The sequence below is a fragment of the Drosophila ananassae genome, chromosome 3R, assembly GCF_017639315.1.
Source record: "Drosophila ananassae strain 14024-0371.13 chromosome 3R, ASM1763931v2, whole genome shotgun sequence".
In the NCBI taxonomy this organism is placed as follows: Eukaryota; Metazoa; Arthropoda; class Insecta; order Diptera; family Drosophilidae; genus Drosophila; species Drosophila ananassae.
In genome coordinates this window covers 17,618,806-17,638,113 of record NC_057930.1, presented here as the reverse complement: position 1 = coordinate 17,638,113, position 19,308 = coordinate 17,618,806, and the positions used below count along the sequence as shown (strand labels likewise).

General features: G+C 41.4%; 1 protein-coding gene across 5 annotated transcripts; it reads right to left on the bottom strand.

The window, feature by feature from the left end:
• LOC6497139 (limbic system-associated membrane protein) lies at positions 1-18,177 on the bottom strand. Of its 5 annotated transcripts, none has more exons than XM_001962643.4 (12): positions 18,006-18,177; positions 10,884-11,123; positions 10,665-10,762; positions 8,962-9,107; positions 8,839-8,900; positions 6,603-6,761; positions 4,262-4,390; positions 4,062-4,199; positions 3,191-3,343; positions 3,075-3,128; positions 2,396-2,488; positions 1-1,602 (listed from the first exon to the last, which is right to left on the bottom strand). In XM_001962643.4, the coding sequence occupies exons 2-12, from the start codon at positions 11,107-11,109 to the stop codon at positions 1,412-1,414; spliced, it is 1,449 nt and encodes a 482-aa protein (XP_001962679.2). In that variant the 5' UTR covers positions 11,110-11,123; positions 18,006-18,177; the 3' UTR covers positions 1-1,411. The 5 variants fall into 5 exon arrangements, with proteins under 5 accessions (XP_001962679.2, XP_032311259.1, XP_032311257.1 ...); XM_032455368.2 differs by having other exon boundaries at positions 2,408-2,488; XM_032455366.2 differs by having other exon boundaries at positions 18,026-18,177.
• Between the last annotated feature and the right edge of the window lie 1,131 nt (positions 18,178-19,308).

The window sequence follows — 19,308 nt, the reverse complement described above, 5'->3', positions numbered from 1 at the left end:
TATCAGTTTTTTATTTATTTTATAATTACATGTAACTTTATCCAAGTTGCGTTTACATTTATATATTACATATTTATATATACTTTATAGGTGTATTTATGGTATATTTATGCTCATAATAATAGCAATAGGTATAACTTTACCTATACATTTTTATAATTTAACAACTTCAATTATATTGGAGCATTTTTGCTTCATTGGATGGCAAGATCTTGTGATCTAGCCCATTTTAGCAAAAGAAGGAAAAACGCAACTAAATAGTTTACATTTCTTTAATTTTAATTTTTCTTGGTTTGGAAGTCGGATCTGATGTTTAGTCCATAACAACATTAACAGTTATTTAAGGAAATGCACAGGAAATGTAAGAGGCTAAAAATATTGTTTAATCTCTCTGCTAGAACCTCCAATTAATTATTCCAAATTTGTTTTGGCCTCTGAATCAATATAATTTAGTTTTTATTTTAATCCGCAACCAAGTACCCAATTTTTTCTTCCATTTTATTTTTAATTTTATTAATTATGTAAATGATATGTATGCGTTGTTTTTATAACATTTTTTTTTATATACGATCCATATATGGTTGAACGCCTAAAGGTAGTTCCAATAACTTCGGGAGCAATGAAGCGGGATTAAGAAAACCGATTGAGCATTATTATGGCTGATTTTAATTCGGATCATTCGTATACAGCCTTAAATATATAATATATTTTTTGACAAAGCACATTGCTGAGCATTTGGCGAAGATTTACTTTTTTTGTCTATAAATATTTCCGATTGTAGCCATAATCTGTGGAATATGTGTGATATTTATCTGCTGCCCACAACATCTGCCCCCAAAAGGTTAATTGCTCTTGACCTTTCCTCTTTCCTTAATAGCTAAACGTTAGCCCTGACGAAAACTATACACTCTAGCTCTCAATTAATCGGCAATTAAACTTTAATTTGCACAGATCCAGTCTCTCACATCAGGTTTATACAATATAATACACAACGGGGTAGTATCTCCTTCTTAACCGGCAGGAGAGCCTCAAAAATCGTGCAGAGCTTCTATATACATTTTATGCAATCGACTTGCACCCTGTGATTTTTACAAAATATATGCTGGCATAAACTCGAACCTAAACTCGATTGATTCTTGGGAGTAGGAAAGTGGGATTGGGGAAAAGGAAGCCTGTTTACTTACTAACTACAGATGCGGACCGCACTCCGTCGAGAAGGCGATGATATATGTAATGCCGCGTTGGCAGACTTTAACTAAAAGCAGCCACAACGAGCCATAAATCAGCACCCACTAACGTTTGGCATTGACAAACTCAATCGTCGTCGCGCTGCCACTTCCACGGACTACAACTCAGCCCAGCCGAGATCCAGGGACAACTCCATGTCCTTCGTGTCTACATGGCGTCTGTGTCAAACATGCGTCAGTGTTTGTGGCAGCTGTGTCATCCGGGTGTTCCGCATCATTCCCGCCACCGCCACGGACACGGCCACTGCCAAAAGCAGTCCCTTGAAGACCAAATGCTGATGTGGCTGCAGCCTGGTCGGAGCGGCCGAGGATCCGTAAATGCCGTCGATGCCCTCCGCACTGAGGCTCAAATCGGCTGCGGAAAGAAATTCGTTGTTAATGGGATACCTGGGCCAACGCAGCGGAAATTGGCTAAGTGATTATCAGGTCCAAGCCGAGGTTTTGGTTTTGCAGGCGATTGACAGGCAGAGACAAGTGTGATAAGTCCGGCTGACAGCATAGACCTATAACCTATAGGTTGATGCCAAAGACCCCACTAAATACTTTAATTTTTAACCTTAATTGGATGATTACATAAATGTGTAAGTAAATAAAGGAAGCTCATATAAAACTTTTCTTTTATATTTCTAATAATTGAAATGAATTGTACCAAAGTTACGGCCCATCCCTTGGCTTTTTTTCCACGCCATCAAATAAAATAAGGGAGCAATACGAATACTTCAACTGTTGGCCATGAAACGATTTTATTTGATTGTGGCCAAGTATTTACAAATCATTAAATTGCCATAAAGCCAGCCCGAGCGTGTTTATTGATATACAATTATGCCCTAAGACCTCCGAGAAGCTGGAGTCCTTACCTGTGCCACCTGGCCACCAGAACAGCCGAACAGGACCCCCGTGCCGTCCTTTTTGTTGAGTTCTTTTTTTTGTTGCTACGCAAATTAGTGTGAAAATCTGTTAAACAGTGACGGGCTGGGCCAACTGTTCGGGCAGGGTATCCTTTTTATGGCATTCGTCCTGTCTCAAGTGGCCTGTTAAACTGGACCCAAACCGCAAGGAAAATGCTTGAAATATGGCCCATAACCCTAATCGGCAAGCCGCACTCGCCGCAACCTCTGCCGTCGTGCCATTTACCATCCGCTTCTTACCTTTTCTCTTACCGGGGTTCTCCATGTCCTCGCCACTGTGCTCCTGGGCCCTGGCCGGATGATACGACTCGGAGCTTTTCGTCCGCTTTTTGCCTGTGACGGAGAAATGGAATCATTGAATTTCGCTCAAGTTGGTGGGAAAATGCGGCACAGAAGCTTAGTATTTATAAGTAACTCCTAAAAAAAGATTCTCATTCATTTGAATGCATATTCATAATAAACTTGTCGCAGTTTGTTGAGTTTCAATTTCCACTACCATCTTTCTTACTTTGGACTCAGCAGTCGGGGAATCTGGAGGTCTGGAGGTCTACAGGTCTGCTTGTCTGGAGGCAGCAATCAACCTTTTTCCACCAAACTCTCGACCGCCGACCTGCCAACATCCACCTGATCCGTGGCGTTGACGATTTGGAACGGATTTGCATGGCGTATGAATTATTTATGTGCTTTTTCTCGTGCTTGCCCCTGCTTTTTTCCTCCAGCTTTATATTTCCCATGATTCCTGCCAAGCCAAGTCGGGAAATACTGAATATTTTCTGAGCATCTTAAATGTATGCCAAGTGGCTATTAAATTTTTCTTTTCCCGCACTTTATCTACTCTGCTCGCTCTGGGGTAGCTTGAAAATCTTATCCTGTTCGGTTTGAGGGTATTGAACAAAGAAATTAATCTTCTCAGACTCACCTTTGTGTCGCACCTCGAAGTTTTCCACATAATTCACAGCGTTTGGCGGTATTCCTAATTAAATCGTTTGCAATTCCATAACTGAACTTTGTTAGGACCTTGAGGAGGATACTTACTATATAGCTTGATGGTGCCATCGGTATCACCGAGGGAGTTCTTCGCCACACATCGATAGGCCCCGAATTCCGACTGAGACAGGGGATTGATGTGGAGTCGCATTGCATTGCGATAGCCCCCAATTTCCGTAACATTGGCCGTGTATTTCCCACCTGTATGGCGATAGGTTTGATTTCCGAGTTAATACTTCATTAAAATAATAAACTAATTAATGTTTAATTGAAATTTTGCGTTATTTAATAATTAAATGCATGTCACGCGCACATCGCCGCCGAGTACGTACTGGCGGACGAGCAGACGGGCGGACTGGCGGGCTAAAGTTTCAACAATGTTGCTGACAGGCATAAAATTTATGCACGAACGCATGTCACACCATAGCCTGGATAGCTGGGGGCTGAGGGGATTTCGGGTCGGATCTGGGTATGCTCTCGGTTCGGTTTTTCTGTTGTCAATTAAAATCTGCCAGGCACAAAATTGTAAATTAATTTTATTTCCATTTATGACAACGGATACGAAAACAGTTATCCCAGTCGCTCCTTGCCGAGCTAAGCCCTCCCCTCGAGAATGTCGCCCTCCTTTGCCCTCTGGAAGGACTGGGAAGAGGAGGATGTTTTCGGGGTAAACCACAGCAGTTTGCTCCGTCTCTGGCGAGTCTCTAAATCAGCTAATTAACAACTTTTTTGGTGTGTCTGGGTCTGTCGCGTGCAGTTCCGCACTTAGCGGTCATCAGTTCGTTAGTCGGCGGCGACAAGGACCCCTTGACATGGCTGTGAACTTTATCTCGCAGGATTCGGTATCCCGACTAATGTGCTGGTCACGGTTTATGACATTTTAAATGTTTGCTCTCTGGATTCAATCTGAATATCTCACCTGGCGGCACTATCTCTCCTCGTTCCCGGGTCCAGTAGTTGATGGACTTGGGATAGGCCTCTGATTCGCATTCCAGAGTAACGCCTTTTCCCTCGACAGCTCCTATTAACTGATTTTGGACAGTGATCATCGGTGGAACTGGCAGGTATTTATTAGTTATGTAAAGTGCATTTTCTGGCAGCATCTGTTTAATAACTTACAGTGCACTACGAGGGTTATCCGTTTGCTCACCGAGGGTGGAACTCCATTGGAGGCTATGCAGAGGTAAGCGCCCATATGTTGACGTTTGACATTTGGTATTACCAGGTCTGTTCCCTCAATACTGGGGACTGTAAAGAATTATAAAGAATACTTCTCAAGACTCTAGTGATAATGCAATTTAAATTAAATCTATAAACTATACATTTTTGTATACTATTTGTATGTATTATGGCCCATGTTTCCTTGTAAAAATTAATTTCTTAGGGCCACTTTGTAGCTATTGGCTCTACAGATACACATAACAACCAAGTATCTGTATTACCACACAGTTATTACCGCAGTTTTCTATCCGCAATGGCGCTACCTTCAGTGCCCGCATTCAACAAAACTTGTATGCATAGAAAAACTATTCTAATATGTATACTATGTTGACTTTTATGGAGTTGCTGGCCATTTTGGTGGGTTCGTGGCAGAACATCCTGTCCTGATAGCCGAACTGTGCTTTATATTATAAAAATTGCACAGTGCCCGGGCTAAGCCGGCAGGCACACAGACGACGAGGGTGTGATTGTGTTTCGGGTGGACCGGAAACGGAAATGCTGGCTAGTTTGCACTTGATACTGTTAGGTTAAGTTGCTGGACACAATAATAAGCCGATTTTTCGTTTATTGATTCGGTATTTGGACGCGGTCACTACTTTGGACCAGTCGAGTCGCTCATTAGCCTCACTTTTTCGCCAGTTTTTGTGCCTTTCGGATTGGCTTACAGTGTGCTATTAAACGTAATAGCCACCAAAAGCGTGTAATTTTGTTCCACTGCGTCGTAATATAAAATTTGACTTTTTATGTTGAAACCCAAATACACAAGAAACAATCAAATGTAGAATAAAATCAAATCCTTTTTAAAAAATGTGCAGTTTTTAAAATGCAAAATGGTTTAAACATTCCTTGTCTTGAAATATTCAAGTCGCATTTTTTGAAGTTCATAAAATATACTTATTATGCTACTTCATTTTTCAGCCAAGTGCAGACACCAATTTTGTAATACCCCTTATTTTCTATAGAATTTTCACATAACCACTCCATGCACCTATGAAAATGGTAAAATGAAAGGACCGAGTGGTTGGGGGACAGGAAGCAGACATGTGTGGGGTGTTCGGGGTGGTAGGCATTTAAGCCCTTACGAAAAGGTCATTTGGCCAAGTTTTTTGCACATTTTTTTGAAAATCCTCTCATTTGGCTGTATGGGTTTTTCTGCTTCTGCTTCTGTTCTTTTTTTCTCTTTAATTTTGCGGGAACCCTTTTCTAGAGTACCTTTGATTGCAGCTCAGTTTTTGTTCTGCATTTTGGCGGTTCATGTGACCGCCGATTTTTTTTTTGCATTTTCTTCATTAAAATCAGAGTTTCAAAATGGTTTTGATGGTCAGGGTGGCATTAAATATTTAATTTATGGCTTTAAAAAGGGGTATATGATATATTACATTCGTGGGCTTACTAAAAAGTATAAAAATTAAAAGCCAAAAGCTCTATTAATATAAATCATTTAGATTAGTTATTAAATTTGTTGTAAATGCTGTTTGCCTATTAAAAATTAACCTGTTTGGGATGGAAACATTGAAAATTCAATCTCAGAGCCCCTCTGCGAGAACCACCTTCAAGGCCAATTAGCAAATCTACTCTGCACCACCAGACACTTATGCGTCCCTGTTACCTTCGCCTTTACCTCCGCCTTCCATCGGCCCAAACCATTTGCTAATTCTGTCAGTTCGCCATCATCATCATCAAGGACCAAACAGCAGGGAGTACCATTCCAGCATGCTGGCTGGATGGCTGCTGGGTTGGCCCACTGCAGTCTGCAGTCTGCTGGTGCTTTTGGCCACAAACGGGCCTCATTGCTGCCACCACCCACGAGGGCCTATACATCAACAGGCTTGGGTTGGATTTGGCCCAGAGGCGGGCTCTGGGCGAATTTTCTGCCGGCCAACTCGGTTGCTGCTGCCTTTTTGTTTAAAAGTTCGCCAAAATGTTGGATAGCCTCATACAGGCAGCGGAGTCGACAACAACAGCACCAAAGGTACTTACAAATCAGCAGAAAGGGGAGAAGAATGGTGATGGCTTTGGCTGGGAGTACTTCTGCTACACGGAGAGAAATTTCAAACAGAATAATTGAATCCTATACTTCCCACTCTCTAACTCTTTTGTCTTGTGATTATTTGGTAAGTTTATATTGTCGTTTATATTGTGTTTATATTATATAGTCTTCATCCCACTACTAATATTTGTCAAATTAAATTATATTTAGACTTATTTTAGTGCACAAACTAGTGCGAGTTCCACTTACCCTCCTCTCCGCTGGCCAGCTCGATGGGCACTCCACTTTCACGTCGCCATGTAATTGTCGGCTCTGGTGAACCGGTAGCAGCGCATTTGAGCGTCACGTTACTGCCCTCGCGAACGACCATGTCCGTGCTTGTAGGATAATCTAGGATATCCGGCGGTACTGCAGCCCAGCAACAGCAACAGCAGCAATAGCAGGCCGGGCAACAGCAGGAACGGAAGCCATCCGATTGCCATCGAGGTCACCAGACGTTCGTCGTTCGTGGTTGGTAGATAATGTTTACAACAAATATTTAAAAAAAAAATATTGCATTGTTCATGGAAAGAGAAAGGTGAAAGGGAGAACGAGAGATGAATGTAAGCTGCAGCCATTTTAAATCATTTAAAATTGTAATTTTTTTTAAACTAATTTGGCCGGACGGTGGATGTGTCCAGAGTCCTTTTTCGGGCCATGATTCATACACCCAAACATATTCCCGTCTGAATTTCGACCCCGGTGCGAATTGTGGAATCGTCGTCGCATGTGCCTTTGTTTAAAAGACAAACTTTTCACATGTCCCGAAAAACACAAATTATTACCACGACCGCAGCGGTGAGGACGGCAGGACAACGGACGACGAGCAGTGGACAGCGGCAGCGGACAGCGGACACCCACAACGGAAAACCTGTGAACCATGAAATCGTAATAATGCTGGGGTGGTCTCTGGCCTGTATGCATATAATATCCCACAATTATGTGGTTGGTAAATTACCAAAAAATGTGCTGGTGTTGACAAACAGCTTGTTAAGTTCGGTTGCTCCGCGTGAGTCAGCCTGTGTGCCATTCACTGCCAACTGGTCACTAGCCACTGGCCAGTGGCCACTGGATGGTCATTAAGTGGCCAAAGCTAGCCAGGGAGCGGGAAAATTGCAGTCCACAAGGTGGGGATCCAGGGATCCATACATTCAGAACTGCGGAAAATCAGGGTGGAGCTCGGTAATTGAAACCATTGGTGTGGGATCCGTATTAAATCTGGCACACTCCGTTTTTTATACAGCTATTATTCTGCCACACCCAGGCATATATCAATTGTCTTGCCAGTTTTGGAATTGAATCGTCGAATGGAAAACTCCGGGTCCTGAAACGTTCAAATGCCACATTTAAATGTCAGAACGCCGAACAGACTTCAATGTATGAGGGTCGTCCACTTTGGGCGACCTGAAGTGGCAGCATACGAATCCGAAAAATGGTAAAGCTGTACCGCTTCCTCTACGGGTTTGTCGTCAACAATTTAACTGCACTCGGTCACGAAAATCATCAGGAGCGACCACCGTCCTCCGGTGCCACTACTGCCCACTATCCAAAAGTTCACCCCTGCCACTGCTCGACCGGCTCTCGACTCGAATGTATCCCATGGCCGCTTTTCCGCCATCCCTCGATTTCCTGTTTGCTGTATGGAGTACAGTGGTTCAAAATTGTCTCTAACTAGTTTCGAAAACAAATCTTTTAAGTCTTATTTCAAATACGACCTAGTCGAATACTGGAATAGACAGACGGACAATGATTCCCAATTCCCAATATTAAAATAGATAGAAAGGTATGGAGCTAAGCTCCAAGGGTCATAAGGATATCGGGAGCTCTATAAGCACTAAATCTGAAAAGATAAACATAGCCAAGTCCACTGTACATTGGTCGCTGATTATCCAGTGCAAATACACCCAGTTGATTATACTTTTTCGTGTTTGCCGGTGAATGCCGCGCCGACTGCAATGGTGGCTAAAATATATAGCGCGTTGATTTAGATTTGCCAGCGAAAGGTATTTAGGCAGTTGAGTGGCATGTGGGATTGGGAAGGGGGACCAGGACGAGTGCAGGAAACCGAAGCCACGGTGGCGATGGGGGACCGGGACAGAAACGGACCGTAAATGGACAACCAAATGTGCCCGCTGACCACTTCCTAGGCCGGGAATTTCTTATGCCGTAGCTATGGCGCTGCTGTTTTAATTCAAAATCAACAATTTGTGCGGTTCAGTGGACGGTTAAACTTGTTTAAGCCTCCGCCATGAAGAGTCGACATGGGGAGCTAAATTCACAGAGGCTGGTTCTGAAATCTCGGCAGGCAGAATTAATTAAGCCGCGACTCTCTCAACCGATATCCTTAATAATAGCTTTGAGAAGCATTTGGTTTTCCTTTTTTCTGGTTTTATTTGATGTAGAGTTGTACGAAATTCAACCTCAATGCCCTAGAAAAACCACTTACCTACAACGTCCAGGTAACCCATTTGGCTTTTCATTGGATCTGTGTTGATTTGGCACATGTACCTGAAATATTTGTGATGATTATAGTACTAACTGGCTATGAATTGGTAATCGATATGCTTACCATCCTTTGTCCGATTCCTTGATGTCCTTGATGCGCATTGTCCATGTCTTGTGCTCTGAATTGGCAATTCCGATCCTCTGATTCTTGGTTATGACATGATTTTGTATGGTAAGTATGGTTTGGGTGTCGACTCGAAGCCACGCCACCTAAAATTAAATTATGAACATTAAAACTTTAATAATTTTAATTCATAATAAGATTAAGTGTTCTGGATATTCTCTATTAATCTCTATTAAGCCTATAGCTTTACAAACTGCTGTCGAAAATGATGGAAAACCTATACTGAAAGGGTTTGAAACTTGAAACCAGAATGTAAATTGGCTTCAGGGGGATGTCCTGATTGAAAGGACTCCCTTTTGTGCTCAACAATCAAATAAAATACCATTATAATAGGCACTGAAAATATATAATAGCTGGCCGTTCACATTCCTATGATATCCTTATCTGGCATGCCAGTAACCAGTTGCAGTGCATCAGTGGGCCAAATTAAACATAACTGCCATGCAAAGCTGTTCATTTATGAACAAAAAATGTATTCCCAAAACTATTCATGGAATTTTGTAACACACGCACACACCACGGAGCACACCTATGAAGGAGCTCGTAATTGTACAATTACCATGGTAAATTATTATGTGATAAAGCACGCAGCTTGTAAGCTAAAAAGCTGAAAACAATGCCCGGGTGAGGGCAGAACGTCAATCCTTTGGCCCAAGCCTCGCATGTGCAAAGGACGAGAGGCAGGGGACCCCTTTCCTTCCGTTCCCTTCATTTCAGGCGACATGTCAACACGAAGCTATTTGTGAATTATTAGAATATGCAGCACGTAAATAAATTAAGGCTCGGCTAATTTCCACCAAATTCAATCGAAGGCTCTGAATTATTCTCCGTTAAATTAAATTTGGTTTGTTTTGGGGTCCCAGCAGGCTGTCAGCATAAAGTAAGTAATTACACCCAAGTGCCTGCTCAATTATCTTTGAGCGGAACATCGCTTAATTGTGCACGGCAGCCCAACAACCTGGCAGAGGGGCGACCTCTGCAAACCCACTTCCAAATCCTCACAATACCCCTGGATCCGAATGCCAACCCTGTCGGAGTGCTGGGACAAAGCTTTGCACTTCAATGGAGATCTACCTGGCTGCCTGGCCCTGCCTCTGGATACATCTGCTTTCCCCCCAAAGAGGGAAAAAGGAATGCAAATGCAAATACAAATAAAAACACAGACACTCCACCTACAGGGGCAGATAGAACTCCACCACCAGCACCATCACCACCATGGCAGGAGTCGCTTAACACGTCCTCATTCATATTTCAATTACTTTTTATGTGATTTTCGCTTTTGTCATTCGGTAAGCTCGGCATATCCCTATTTATGTTTTTATTTTCACTTTCAGTTCCACTCCCATTCCACTTTTGTTTCCCGCTTTTGGGTGTCGAGATTTGGTCTTTGAGATTACCCGGCCCGGTGCTATGGGGATGATGGTTGATGGTGAAATGTTAATGAATATTAATGCGGACGGTTTCGGTTTTGGTTTTGGTCTCGGTTCTGGTTTTGTGGCTGCTTTTCGAGTGTGTAATTGAGCCCTCAGCTCCAAATGGTAGAGAATCCATATAGTCCCGAGCACAATCCTCCTCGAACAGCATCCGAGCTGATTTTCTGATTTAACGCTTGGTTATTATCGGATTTATACGCAGGAGCTTACCTTGTACGGACCCAGGTCCTGGACGACGCACGTTAGGAAGGCATCACGTCCCACGGGCGCTGTCATATTTACAATTGGAGAACTAAACTTGGGATCGACTGTAACAAAGGAAAGGGATATTTACGCTTTATTGGTAAATAATTGGATTTTGATTGTTTATATGAAGTAATGATTATGATACATGCTTTGGAGTGGACTGCTTTAAGTTTGAGAACTTACCTATTACTTCTGCTGGAACTTCCACTCTCTGTAGATGGCATTGATCACTCATAAGGACAACGATCAATAGAATTTTAACAGACAGACTCAAGGCATTGGCCAGACTAATACGCAGAATATTTTGAGTTTCCATTTTTAAGGTTAAAATATATTGATTATTCGCTCGATTCGGGCATTCAGAGTCCTTTACAAATATGCGATGAACTTCGTTAATCACTCGTGGCATTAGCAAAGCTGGACCTGCAATACACATGTACACTTGTTCAACACCGACAATGCTAATAATAATAACAAGAATCTGCAACTGCTGGAAAATAAAGAGATGGCTGGCCAGAAAGGGCTGGAGGGGCATAACCGCACCTCGTAATTGGCAGCCATTAGCGCGCCTCTAATGGCATCAACTTCTGGCTATTGCCGCTGCTATTTATGCGTGTAAACAGGCACCAGGGCAAAGTTCAACAAAAAGTACTTGAAAACAGAATCAGAACTTCAGAACAATGGCAAACAATAATCGTGATACCGGTCGAAAATACGTCAAATTAAAAAGTTTCAAGTTTAAAGGCAGACCTCCGGTTCTGTCCGTGGGCATAGGGCTTGTAGCTCAGAGCTCCGGGCTCGGGGCTACGGGCTTTTGGGAACTGGGCTCTGGTTACTGGTTGGGTGTTTGGTTGGTTGGGTGCCGGGGACTTCCTATCCGGATATTCCTGCCCCATGGAGGCAGACTCAGCATATTTCTTTTCCCAGTTATTTGCCTCGACTCTGGGCTTATTTTGCGTGTTGTGGCTGTGTAAATTGTACAGGCAAACAGCTGCCAGAAATTAACTACGAGCCTGCAACTATCTTTTTGAAAAAGGTGTTGCATGCGCTTCCTTCTCCCTTTCCCACTTCCACTGCCTCTCTGCTCATTTCAGTTTATTTCTTGCTTCGGGTTGCACTTGCTTCACGGCATTTAAACGTGGCAAGGGCCGCAGTGTACGCTATATGGAACGGAAATGAAATGTTTCGTGTGTGGACTCGTAAATAAAGCATCAAATCGTGCATCGTTACGAGGACTCTAAATACTTGCGCTTCATGCCAAACTTAAATTCTCCTCTGTTTCTATTAAGCCCACGAGTAAGTGACACATCACCTAAAGGCCGTAAGTAATCCAAGTTTAATCAACCGGGAAATATTTCTTCAGCAAGCCATAAAAGCGGCAGTTGAAGAATAAATAGATTAACATAATGAGATGGTAGATCCTCTGCAGTATCTTTTTTCTATTATTTTTGGTTCTAAAGAGACTTTATTGAAAATACTTAAAATAGTATTTTAGGTCGAAAGATCAGAATTCTTCACCAATCTTACAAGTTCTGTACTGACTCTATTAGCTTACTGTATATTGCTTTATACCTTCCAGTCAGTGAAAAAAATAAAATTCAAAGTCAACCGGCGAAAGAACGCTCCTTCATATTGAAATTAACATTCCAACTGACCTGACCATGAGTCAGAACATGCAAGCGATAGTTCGTTTGGAAAAGAGGCCTTGCTTCGGGCTTCTGACTTCTGGCGCCCACAAACTGACAGCAACAATTTTAAAATGACATTTCATTAAAATTTTTCCCTCTGCTTTCTGCTTGTTCCTATTGATTTTTTTTTTATAATTTAGCGCAATTGAAAGCAAAGTTACCTGCATGTGTTGTGTTGTCTTTGTCAGACGCTCGGGCACACGGGCATCCGAATTTACATGACATGCCCAGAAAAGTAGACTACAAAAGACAAGCGACAGCGTTGCAAATAGCTCACAGGGGTCTGGGAGTCGGGGAGGAGCGGACTACCGGCGGAGTGGGGCACGACCAGTGGTAGGCAGTAAAAATGTCTAGCAAATGGGCATAGCAATATTATTAATAATTTAGAGCATGCGGGCTACGTCACGAGCTGGAGACAAGGACTGGTGATGGCTTTGACTTTTTACCTACAGCCGGACCCCACAACGAAGCCATAACAAAGCAGGTCGCTATCAAAAGTCCCTGTTTACATAACTAATTGTACTGGTTTCTTTTCCGTATTCTGTTATTGGTCATTAAGGGTCAAAGGAGTCATGTTATTTATGTCTGTTGTTGTGCGGTTTAAAAAATAAATGAAATATTCAAAGCTCTAAATAACTTGAATAGGATCTTCCAATGTGGATATTATTATGTATATAGAAATATATATAGATATATATAATAATAAAAATATTATTTCCTTAAAATTTGTTTGTTAAACCGTTATTAAAATCCGTTATAAACAGTTATTAAAATAACCCACCAGAAAATTTAACAAAATAGTAAAAAAAAAATCCCAGATTTTCCCAGATTTTGACGCAGATTTATGGAGAATCGATCTACAAATCGTTTAAGGTATTCCGCACAAGGATCGGATGGAAATTGGCAAGGATATGGCCATCGCGGTGGGTCATATGGGCTCCCAAGCACTCTTCATCATTTTTGAAGGGGACCCACCAGGAAATTTAACAAAAAAGTGAAAAAAAAATTTGTTCCCAGATTTTGACGCAGATTTATGGAGAATCGATCTACAAATCGTTTAAGGCAGGGATGCCCAGTCCCATTGCTCTCGTTCCTCCTTTGTTGTTGGATTGCTCTGTCATATGGGTAGAGCAAAATCATATACGTGTGCTGCTCCCAGTATAGGCAAGGCAAATTACAATAACAATTTTTCGTAGTTTAATAACACTTAAACAGTTTCAACACTTTTCTGGCATTTTGTTGTTGGATTGCCGAAAACTTTTCACTGCAAAAAATCACTTCTTGTTGTGGTTTTGGACAGAATGGTTGACTGTGGAACGATGCATTTTTTCTTTGTCGAAAATTTTCTTTGCGAGCAGCAATGTATTATATGTAATATAATAATAAGCGGAAACAAAAAAATTAATTTGGAAAGGCATTTTATTAAATGCTATGCTAAAGTATCTGCGTCACAAGCCGATATGGAAGCGCAGTAAAAAAAATTCGAAAAATAATTGAGCATATTGAAAATAATTATAATCCTAAAATTAATTCTCAATTATCCGAAAAAATTTTTTTTTTTTTTTCTGTTGAAAATGTTACAAAAATTTTTTTCAGTGATACGATAGAAAAAAAAAAAAAAACTATCGCTCATATGTATTTGTGCTTTTGTGCATAGGTATTGGAATTTGCTCTGTCATAAGCAGTGCTTGGGCACCCCTGGTTTAAGGTATTCCGCACAAGGATCGGATGGAAAATGGCAAGGATATGGCCATCGCGGTAGGTCATATGGGCTCCCAAGCACTCTTCATCATTTTTGAAGGGGACCCACCAGGAAATTTAACAAAAAAGTGAAAAAAAAATTTGTTCCCAGATTTTGACGCAGGTTTATGGAGAATCGATCTACAAATCGTTTAAGGTATTCCGCACAAGGATCGGATGGAAATTGGCAAGGATATGGCCATCGCTGTGGGTCATATGGGCTCCCAAGCACTCTTCATCATTTTTGAAGGGGACCCACCAGGAAATTTTACAAAAAAGTGAAAAAAAAATTTGTTCCCAGATTTTGACGCAGATTTATGGAGAATCGATCTACAAATCGTTTAAGGTATTCCGCACAAGGATCGGATGGAAATTGGCAAGGATATGGCCATCGCGGTGGGTCATATGGGCTCCCAAGCACTCTTCATCATTTTTGAAGGGGACCCACCAGGAAATTTAACAAAAAAGTGAAAAAAAAATTTGTTCCCAGATTTTGACGCAGGTTTATGGAGAATCGATCTACAAATCGTTTAAGGTATTCCGCACAAGGATCGGATGGAAATTAGCAAAGATATAACCATCGGGGTGGGTCATATGGGCTCCCAAGCACTCTTCATCATTTTTGAAGGGGACCCACCAGGAAATTTAACAAAAAAGTAAAAAAAAATGTGTTCCCAGATTTTGACGCAGATTTATGAAGAATCGATCTACAAATCGTTTAAGGTATTCCGCACAAGGATCGGATGGAAATTGGCAAGGATATGGCCATCGCGGTGGGTCATATGGGCTCCCAAGCACTCTTCATCATTTTTGAAGGGGACCCACCAGGAAATTTAACAAAAAAGTGAAAAAAAAATTTGTTCCCAGATTTTGACGCAGGTTTATGGAGAATCGATCTACAAATCGTTTAAGGTATTCCGCACAAGGATCGGATGGAAATTAGCAAAGATATAACCATCGGGGTGGGTCATATGGGCTCCCAAGCACTCTTCATCATTTTTGAAGGGGACCCACCAGGAAATTTAACAAAAAAGTGAAAAAAAAATTTGTTCCCAGATTTTGACGCAGGTTTATGGAGAAGGATCGGATGGAAATTAGCAAAGATATAACCATCGGGGTGGGTCATATGGGCTCCCAAGCACTCTTCATCATTTTTGAAGGGGACCCACCAGGAAATTTAACAAAATAGTGAAAAAAAAATTTGTTCCCAGATTTTGGCGCAGGTTTATGGAGAATCGATCTACAAATCGTTTAAGGTATTCCGCACAAGGATCGGATGGAAATTGGCAAGGATATGGCCATCGCGGTGGGTCATATGGGCTCCCAAGCACTCTTCATCATTTTTGAAGGGGACCCACCAGGAAATTTAACAAAAAAGTGAAAAAAAAATTTGTTCCCAGATTTTGACGCAGGTTTATGGAGAATCGATCTACAAATCGTTTAAGGTATTCCGCACAAGGATCGGATGGAAATTAGCAAAGATATAACCATCGGGGTGGGTCATATGGGCTCCCAAGCACTCTTCATCATTTTTGAAGGGGACCCACCAGGAAATTTAACAAAAAAGTGAAAAAAAAATTTGTTCCCAGATTTTGACGCAGGTTTATGGAGAAGGATCGGATGGAAATTAGCAAAGATATAACCATCGGGGTGGGTCATATGGGCTCCCAAGCACTCTTCATCATTTTTGAAGGGGACCCACCAGGAAATTTAACAAAAAAGTAAAAAAAAAATTTGTTCCCAGATTTTGACGCAGAGTAATGAAGAATCGATCTACAATTTTTGCCGGGAAATGGCATAGATGTGGCTGAACGCCATGTATTGCCGATTTCCCAAGACACGTGTATAAACGAATCAATAAATAAGCTACTGTTGATTTTGAAATGATTTTTGATTTATTTTTCTATTTATTGGATTTATTATAGAAGCCATTGTTTAATTACCGCTGTTGCGTATCTCTACCCATAGCTTATGAGGAGATTGTTTCGAGTGACAATTATGATAATTTATAACGAATGCCTTGCATTTATGAAACACAAGAAACAAATGTAAGTCTTCAATTATATTATTTTTTTTAAATTAATAAGCTAGGCTTAGGATGGCAGTGATATATTATTCATAAATAATGTACATAAGCTAAATAAGTCATATATCTGAATAAATCTTATTAGTTAATAAAAATACAATATTCTATTTATTACTCAAATGGGAATATTTATGATACGATTACGATTTTATGAAACAAGAGTCCTTTAATGAAAAGATATTCACAGCTAAGGCGAAAACAAATCTGTGGATAATCTTGAAATTATCAAATGAAAAAAATCAGGAATATATTTTCACGCCCCGTAATATTTGCGGTGAAAGTAATTTTACACTTGAAAAATTTAGCATTTTATCTCGAATCAAGAATTTTATTTTTTAATCGGGCTTCAGGGCAAAAGCTATGCCCCTGCATCACATTAGCATAGTTTAAGTTCTCGACTTGGCGGGCCCTTCAGTTATGCAAAGTGTGGCTAGTGTTTCTTATTTTTGTGGGCTTCCTTTCACTTAACCCCTTCTGCCGCCCGGAAGTCGATTATTATCGCTTGTTATTAACAACAGGAACACAAGTGGTAGGTGATGTTGGCAGGAACATGTCGGCCATTGTGTCAGAATGACGAGGGGGTCGAAAGCATTTCCGATTTGCCTGAAACTCTAAGGCTCTTTAGATTCGATTCATATGCCAGTGCATCTATGGTGCATACATTTTGATATTCCGGACAGAAAGCGAACCCAGCCCGGCGGACAATGCCTGACTTTGAAATCAACTTAGTGGCAAAATGTACTTTATGGCCTGGATATGTGTGTGTCTGCTACAAATTCGGATTTGTACCTGCTGCAATCACAAACAATGAGATAATAACAAAAACTGATCAAAAACTGTATGTAAAATGCAAATAATCGAGAAACGACATAAATTGAAAACATGCGAAAGGCGAACAGCCCCTGGACCCCCTGGGAAGCGGCCTTTGAAAATGGGCGGATATTATAATGTCCAAACACCCCCAATTCCGCAAAAATTCATTCCGCAACATAGTCACAACAATTGCAAGGCAGACAAATATCGGATTTACATGGGAATGACCGTCTGGCAGGCGCTGTCTGTTTTCTCTGCGCTTTATGGATATCAATGAACTTTAAATTACAGCCGGGCAGCCGTGAAACATAAAATATGCAATTGTTGACTGGCCTAAAACCCATAGAGTGCACCGTTCTGGGCCCTGGACCTCCTAAACACCACACACACCCCTCATTTTGGCAATAAACAGTGTCGAGTACTCGACCAGACACATTGGTTGGCCATTACCAGGACGACATACACGCATCGGCCTGGATCAAAGAGGAAGTCATGTGACGAACATTGACCGCCGAAAAATCGAGCTCATCGCTCGGTGGTTGTTGCTTCATAAATAACACGGCTATTGTTTTTACTTTAAATATAATTACAATAAACACGCAGCCGAGGCAGCGAATGTTGCCGCCTTAGCACGCGAGGGGGTCAGACTTGTTGTTGAAATGCCAAAAATGTTCTCATATTAATGCCTCCTCACGTGGCTAGGAAATCAAAACAAAAGGTTAAAAAATTACTCAAAAAAAGTTGCATGGGTTTCTAGGGCGATATTGCAACTTTTAAAGATTAAAAAAGTGAGGGGTTCGACAGAACCTATTTGAAACTAGTAGATCGAATGCCACAATTAGAAAGTTGTAGAAATCTAACAAGTCTAAGAATCTTTCTGGTTGATCTCTGTTTTGTTTATTTCATTAGTTTTTTATTTTAAGAAACCATTTTTTATTTTCAAGCAGTACAGATTATTTTTAGATTCTTAAAACGAACTTTATTTTTGGTCAACACACATCACAGTCATGGCTCGAGAACTGCAACAACAACATGCAATTAGTTAGTGGCAAAGACGAATGCAACACTTGGCGGCAAAAACAGCGCGCGACACAGGACACTCTTAGGAGCAGAAAGGAGCGCACAACCGTACGGCACGATAGCTGTCGGAGGACTGAAGGATAACGACATGGATAGAATCGTGCGAGGCGACGCCATACGAGGGCCGAGCGCCACCGAAGATGCTCTGTGGGGCGAATCGTTGGCGTTCTTTTCGAGAGGGGGGCGGCGGGGCGAGTGCTTGTGTGGGGGTGGGTGGGCCACGGTGTGGACTAGCGGGCGTGGGGGGCCAGCGGTGGCAGCTGCGTCGCGAACGAATCAGACAACTGTGATTTTTGTTGTTGCCGGGCCACATTTTATTTTGCTTTTTGTTGGCGGGCGCTTTTCTGTTCGTTGTGCTCCTTTTTTTCTAACTTGGCTCCACGTGCGCCTGTGTGTGTGTGTGCGGTGGAGAGTGCTGCCCAATGGGGGGTGTGCTGTGGAAACTCACCACAGTTGAATCGTTTTCGGCTCGGTTGAACGAAAGTTGAACACTGGCCTGGGTGGCATTTGGTGCTGGGAAATTTTCTCTGCCCACTTTTAGGCGCGCGTGGGATCACTGGCACGTATTTATGAATGAATTTCCGTGGCGTGGCAAAGGGTTGAGCCTCTCCGGAAGGGTCGGTGCCGGGTGCTTGTGCGTGTGTCCGACATACTGATTGTCATTGGTCATGGCCTTGGGTCATTGAAAAGGGTTCAACCACTTGATCTGCCTGTTTGCATCAATACATGTTTGATCCGAAAAGAATAGTAGAGTAATTGGGTAAATTAAAAACGAATAAATACATTTAATACTCCAAGAAGATTATAAAGGACATCACTTGTCCTTCCTGGCAAGTGATCATAACTTCTGATAACTTTTAAAAACGGAAGAAAAGGTTTTGGCGCAACATTATATTTGGTATGAAAAAATTATATTTTTATCTACAAATCTATATTTAATATTTATGTTTATTAAAAATTTCACTAATAAATACTATAAAGTTTTATGAGAAATCTACTTCATCGCTGAATAGTTTCCTGAAGAAGTTAAAACGAGCTACTCCTGTCTCAAATATTGGAAGCATTGAATTTGTCAATCATCGCTTATTTGGCAAAAATAACAATATTTTCTTTAAATTTTATTGAGAATGAAAGCCAGTGATGTATCATTTAATTAAGTTTCAATGTTCCTTTAAAGATCTTGTTCCGATAGGAGCCGGGA